This window comes from Schistocerca cancellata, chromosome 2, assembly GCF_023864275.1.
Source record: "Schistocerca cancellata isolate TAMUIC-IGC-003103 chromosome 2, iqSchCanc2.1, whole genome shotgun sequence".
NCBI lineage: Eukaryota > Metazoa > Arthropoda > Insecta > Orthoptera > Acrididae > Schistocerca > Schistocerca cancellata.
Window position 1 is genome coordinate 333,738,252 of NC_064627.1, and position 7,332 is coordinate 333,745,583.

At 41.8% G+C, this 7,332-nt stretch overlaps 1 protein-coding gene across 1 annotated transcript; it reads left to right on the plus strand.

Annotated features, from left to right (window-relative positions):
- Nucleotides 1-6,309: 6,309 nt before the first annotated feature.
- LOC126153826 (gustatory receptor 68a-like) lies at nt 6,310-7,107 on the plus strand. The gene has a single exon (XM_049916096.1). The coding sequence runs from the start codon at nt 6,310-6,312 to the stop codon at nt 7,105-7,107; it is 798 nt and encodes a 265-aa protein (XP_049772053.1).
- The last annotated feature ends 225 nt before the right edge of the window (nt 7,108-7,332 follow it).

A 7,332-nucleotide genomic window follows, 5' to 3' on the forward strand; every position in this document is an offset into this window, starting at 1 on the left:
CTGGTTGCAAAGTTCATCTGTGGTGGTTAACACTGGAACACGGCATTTCATCTGTCATTTCACAACACCATACACATTTCCGATTGGTGACAAGTCTGCTGATCTGGCAGGCTAGGGGGCTGAAATTCTATGTGTTCGTGCAGCAAAATGTGGTCTTGCATTTGTAAGGTGGCATGGTCTCGTGATCTTCATTTCTTACATATTCCGTCCTAAGAATCGTATTCTGCACATCAAGACGCTTCATTTGAACCTAAACTCGATAAGGTGGAGTCATTTTTGTATGAATTCATGTAAGCGATATGCAAATTTAATAAGTAAATCGCAAGTTCGCACCGAGGTTGAAAAATGTCGAGGCTAGCATACACAACATGACAGCCACAGGAATTCTCGTTCTAAAGAGGAAACCAGCCCGCTGGGAAACCCGTCCATTCAACAACATACCTACTTCGGCCGAAGCGACTGCCCAGAGAGAGGACAGCTTTTGCCAGAGCGAAAGGATAACGACCCCTGTGTTCGACTTAAAAGCAAATTCCGCTACATTGTATGGGAGCGCCCAGAAGACGCATTTTTTCACGGACCGACTGCATAGTTGCGGAGTTCTCCCAGGAGGACAGTATTCGTCTACCGGAGATGCTACATATTTCCGCACTGATCGACTCAAACGAAACGTCATTCTCCTGTTTAAAAGAGCAACGCTGATTGGCGGAATATTTCTGACACAAGGAGCCAGAGGAGTGAGGGAAGGCAGCGAATGATATAGCCATGCAACTTTTCCAGAAAAAGGGGCTGTTCTGTTTTCATTCTTAGAGCAGGAACACGTAAAGAGAGCGAGTGCGCTCATATGTGTATGCAAAGAGCGACGAACGAAGTCTCTCCTCAGTACTTCACTGGGAGAGCACCTCTGTCGTTAGCGAATCGGAGTGACACTCTATATTGAGTCGCTCGTCATTAAGCGTTGTTCACTGTGTTGGCCGCCACACTTACTGTGTGGTGTGAACACGGACAGAGTACTAGTTAAACGCCTGTGAGCGAGTATTGAGTGGCATCATGGTGGACTGGTTATCTGATCGGTGTACAATGCCAATAGTTAGACAAGGGCGGAAAGGAGTTCTTGACTTCATCAAGGCATAGGGAGAGTTTGATGGGCGAAGGTCCATCCAGATAGAAAGAGATAGTTGTGTTATTTGTCAGCAGCGAGCGACGCAGGCAGCAGTCGTCGCAGCTCACGGTATTGTGTGCTACAGCGTATGCGAGCCGCACCTGTCCTCCCTACCAGTACACTCCATTACATTTCTCACGCGATAGCCTTGACCGTACCTAGAAAAGTTATTCAAACTGTGTAGGCGCGGCTCTCAGCCATTCTGCCGAGTAAATAACATTCTTAAAGAAAAGGAAGGAAAGAAACTTTCCATACTTTGTAAAATAATAGCATTCCTATCCATAAGAGGCAATATACTGTTTCGAAAAGAACCCGGATGTTTATTAATTTAGAAGAAAAAGTTTCGCTTGATTTCTCAGAATTTTTTTTGCTATAAATAGTACTTTTTGTTCGTTTAATGTTTTTCTTGCACTAACTAGCAATACTCCAGTACCCAAGTATTCCAATAGTTACGTAAGAATATAGAATATTTTTGTGTCTTTTCCTTACAGCGGATGACTCCAAAAAATATTTGTTGCTGAGTGCTTTTCAAGCAGTTCTTGTTGGTACATTAGGAGTGTCTGTCTGACTTCTGTAGAAGTGTGAGGTGGAAACTGTTTCTTCCAGGAGCCAAAGGGTACTTGTTGGATCAACCCATCGCGCAACTTGACAACATAATACCCACACACTCACAGAAAATGGCGACCCAGACAGGATAGGTAAAACTGCCAGGATAGGTAAAACTGCCAGGATAGGTATAATCAGAGTTAGGTACGGCAGGTAGATATCGTGGTTGGAAATTTTTTTCATATCGTAAAGAGGTATTTGCAAAGATTATGAATTAGAATAGATACAAGTAGCGAGGAAAGTAGAATTGTAGGGACAAGCTCTTGTGGTATTGTGTTGGAAAATTTTGGATTTTTACGATTTTGGAGTAGCTGTTAAGGCATAGGAGTTTCAAGTGATAGCCACAGACGCTGAGTGACGCAGAGACGCAGAATGACGCAGTATCAAATAAGTTAGAATTAAGAAGTAACATTTTTCTCCCTTTTGCAAGTGCACAGGTGGAGATTGGAGACTGTAGCAGAGCAAACAGCAGTGAAGCAGACAATTTCCAGAATACGAAATTCCGTGTAGGGCACATTCTGAGCCAGAAATAGACAGCCCACGCAGGAAATGGCAAAGATTAGCAGCGAAACGAGCTAAAGAAACACGTTTGTTTGGCGCATATTCAGAGACAGAATACGCATCAATACAGTCAATGAATCGGCAGTTAGCTGACGTCCAAAGAAAAGTAGATAGTGAGGAAGAGGGAGAACATTTAGAATACGTCGAACCCCTTGTACACATTCTAAATATGCCTCAGCAATAGGCACAGAATCTTGTGGAGTTACGAGCGCCACGAAAAGGTTCCGTAACAGACGCAACAGTACCTGCAAACACAAGACATACACAACAGACAGGCCAGCGGGCGGAGTTGTTTGCGCCACGTAATGGTTCAACGACATACGCAACTAGTCTTCAACACAAAGTACAACACAGGGAGAAGGGAAGACAGCACGGATTGTTGCAGTTATCAAACTTAGAAACGCCACAGCATGGCCCAGTAAACGACGTAACTGACCGAGTAGAAAACAATAGAACGAGAACACACAGTTCAGCAGAAGGCAGCGTTACAGGAACGGACGCGACCATGGAGATGTTCACACAAAATGAACGATAGTATAACGAAACAGAATACACAGATAACGGATATTAATACACAAATAACGAAACAGCATCAGCAATTGAAACAGGATAATTAGAACTTGAGACAAGAGATAAAGACACAGATTCAACAGGTTAAAATCCAGATGGAAGAAGGGATCGCTAGAATTGATAGTCAGATCACACAGATAAACAAAGATGCGAAAACATGTAGAGAAAGAATTCAGGTACTAACACAAAGTCTGCAGCAATTACGCACTGACGTGGACAAGGTCCAATAGGACATCTTAAACGTTGACAAAAAGGTGGAATGTTTTACGAAAAAAGCCACTCGAACAGCAATATAAATTTCGGAAGAACAAGTAATTCAAAGCAAGGTCGCAAAAGTTGCACTGAAAAAATATAATCAGCGGATCAGTAAGATAGAACTTAAAAATAAAGATTAGTTTGAAAAGCTTCGAACAGAGTTGATACAAACTATCGAAGAAAAGATCGGGGCCGATTACCTCTGTAGTGAAACAACTGATACGTCAAGCATTAATTCAGTCCACGAACACGAGCCGTCTAAGAAAGTTCAAGTAGAACGAAGGCCAGATGTAACACTCGCGCAGAAATCGAAACAGAAAACCCCGATTAAAGTAGTACATGTCATACCACAGAACCAGGCACATTATCTAGAAAAACAGGGCACATACAGTCAGCCAATACCAATAGAAAGACAGGCGACTGAACCAGTAAATCCAATGACAGAATATAACAGTAACACAGGTACAGTACCGCGAATGACGAGATAGAGACAAACGAACAACACTTTTGTTCACCAATGTTACGATATGATGCAATGATGGGGCAGGATACTGAGCATATGCAGATAGGCAGTAGATTACCAGAGAATAGGCAGACTATTTGAGTCCATGAATCAGCCACAAACTGGATTTATGAGTAGATATGATACAGACCACTTCCTAACAGTTAGAAAATTTCAACATTTCAAGGAAGAAGTCGGTAGCTTGCATGTACGCACATTCATCGATCAGGTCCAAGTGCGCTTGCCAAACCATTGGAGCATGGCTCACAAACTTGACTTCATTTCTGCACACATGTCAGGAACAGTAGCGGAGGTGATGCAAAAGATCGCTACTACCTGTACGTCTTACCTGCAGTTCAGAGCAGCATTTCTCGAAAGATATTGGTCTAAGGAGGCGCAAAACAAAATTAAATACGAGTTACACCATATGAAAACTCAGGGGAGAAAAGCGTGGTAAAATTCTTTGACACAATGGACAAAACGAATCAGTGCCTAGACAAACCATGCAGTAACAGAGAGCTGATACGTCTATGTAGAATAAAGTTACCGGTAAAATATCAACAGGCGACAATAGTACAAATTACTATACCGAAGAATTCAAAGAGGTCTTAAGGGAACTTGAATTCATGTTTAAAGAAGACGAGGTGAAAGCAAAAAGAAAGGAGAGGGCACAGCAAAAGGAGAGGACTAGGAACGAATATTCCAATAATATTAATCGTAATCCAAATATCCATAATTTCAAGCAATTTAACGGACCATGGGGCATGGATGTGTGTGATGTCCTTAGGTTAGTTAGGTTTAATTAGTTCTAAGTTCTAGGCGACTGATGACCTCAGAAGTTAAGTCGCATAGTGCTTAGAGCCATTTGAACCATTTTGATTATCTGTACATGTCGTCACGATTTCACATATTTCTTCTTTTTTTTTATTTGGGGGATCCACAGCATCCAGGTGTTTAATAAACATAACATGGTCCGTCATAGTTTGTATGCGATGTTTATTTAATCGTGCGATTAGCTAGTTTCGACTAAGTGTCATTGTCAAGCACATTTGTATCATCTGTATTTCATGCCATTACTCATATTTACAAGTTACATGTATGCATATTACGTCACCGTAGTGTGGATCCTTTCGTAAAATGACAGAATATGGCTACTTTTTACTTGTAATTAAGAGTGATTTGAAAACGACATGAAATACAAATGTTATAAATGTGCTTGAGAACGACGCTTAGCCGAAATCAGCTAATCACACAGTTAAGTAAACATTGCATTATAGCCTACTACGGACCATGTTTACGTTTATCAAATTTTTTAACTTGATTAATAGTTATTATGGGTTGGAGTTGCTCGTTTTGCAATTTGCTATTTTCCTCAAGTTTTCCTTCCTAGTCTGTTCAGTTTTTTCATGAAGTCATCGTTACTTTCTTTCTTTATATGTGTATTCCTTGAAGCTCTTCAACATATAACATATAATACAAACTCTTTGGCACTGCTCCTTAATGAGTACTATCGTTTGTTTCCATTCAGTACTTTACTGAGAACTACCTTTCCGTAAATTTAAATTGCCTTTCCGTTTTTTGTTGCTTCTCAATCGTTTTACATTCGAAGTTTTACTAAGAGAGTATTGTCTGCATCTTTTCCTGAACCTTGAAACTGAGGTCACTTAGACATTTTCTTATTGATAGTGCCTTTGTTGCACACTGTGTTTCATTTACACGGACAGAAACACGGCCTGTACACGAGGAACAGAAAATTAGAAAGGCTACAGCTTGCTGATTTACGGGGCGATTATTTCTGACTGATAGAAGTCTGTGTGGCGTATGCAAATTATTCAAATGAATCGATTGTCCTTAGAAAGGAATATGTCACTGTAACAAGCTGTAAACAGAGACACTACTTAGGCAAAACCTGTAAAAATATTAATACTTATGACAAGTTCTCTCTCGCATTGTAAGCACAATTTTCTACGTCTGACGACTGGAGCAGTAATAACGAAGTCTGTAGATACGTTTACGATAATGACAAAAACGAAGGCAAACATGACCTAGCTTATCTGCAGTTCTCACTGATAATGATCTCTCGCTTTTCTTTTATTCATAAGATCAAAAATACAAATAAAAACTGCAAAGACGAAGAAGAACAGTGACAACTTCCTAGAAATTAAACTGACTGCCACACTAAGCGATCAAATGCATTTATGAGTTCCCAGATGGGGTGGACGATAGAAAACCTTTCCATTCCAGTAGCGGGAAAGCTGGCAGCGACATCATACACGTTTACACCATGTACGGTTACAGAAGAGAGACTGTCTTCAAGTTCGATGTTTCGTTCAGTGTGTTGTATGGAATGTGGCAAGGTTTTGGACTGGCACCTATGACACGGAGATGTCGACCTGCAGCGATGTGCACAGATCGAAAGATATTTTGCTGCAAGAATATTGTTAATCTATCAGCATTGTGGTTCTTTGTAGTGGCATTAAGTTCGTCCATGGTCCTTCATGAGACGTTTGTTTATTGGAATATATCCACAAGTCTTTCAAAAATAATGCTGCCCATGTACATCTTCATAATATTACTCTTCGAAATGAAGACGTTATCAATTTTGGGAATATGTACTGTGTCTAGGTGCCAACACTTACAATATTTCATAAAGGAAATGAAACTAGCTGATACACATATACCTACGAAGAAGGTGAAATATGCAAAAGTTCTGGGAGGAATAGTAGTAGCTGTTAATCTCTCAATGCTGCTCTACTTGGTGACAGTAAGTTTATCCATCTTTGGTAACGCATTTGTGAGTCTCCTAGTCATTTTGGTGATATTGCTTGATGCAACGATCACACTACAATTCATCTTGCTCGTCCTGGAAATGTGGGCGAGGTTCTCCAGACTGAATGCTGCCCTCCAGGACGCCTTGTCGCCCCATTGCACAGAACTGTTTGTAGGAGCGTCACCATCTTACAGGTGCTCACTGCTGCAGCTGCAGAAGACGTACGTGGCCTTGGGACGAGCCGCCGACCACCTTATGAGTCACTTTGGCCTGCCTGTGGCCTTCGACATCGCTTTCTGCATCTGTGGCGCCACCTGCAGTTCCTATGAGGTTCTCGTCAAGCTGCTGTCCGACAGCAATGTGCCGGGACTCTCAATCAGGATACCCGTAAGCGTATCGGAGGTGTGGCTTGCCTTGCACTGGATGAAGATCCTACTGCTCTCGCTGTCGTGCGCGGCTGCGGAAGACACTGCTGCAGCCACGGGTGTGATCCTCATCAGGGCATCGGTGGTACCTCAACGGCGCTCGGCTGAGTTTGATGAATTCCTAAGGTTCACACTTCAAGGACCTCGAACGTCCTTCAGCGCCGCCGGATTTGTCAAGATCGACCGCCGTCTCATAGTTTCTGCTTTCACTGCTGTTGTCACGTACCTTATAATCCTAGGACAACTCACCTTCAACTAGTACCAAAAAGCACGTGATTTTCAGGGTAGTAAAAGTATATTTTGTTTTGTCACTAGTTAGAGAATGACCTTCAGACTTAAAGAATAAATATTCCCTCAGTGATACGTGTGGATACCATATCCGCTGAACGTCTTTCTGCTACGACTATTTATTACTTTTAGAGCTCCACACTGACGCAGCACACACGGCATATTGAGAAGTTGGAAATGCCCCAGTCAGTTATAC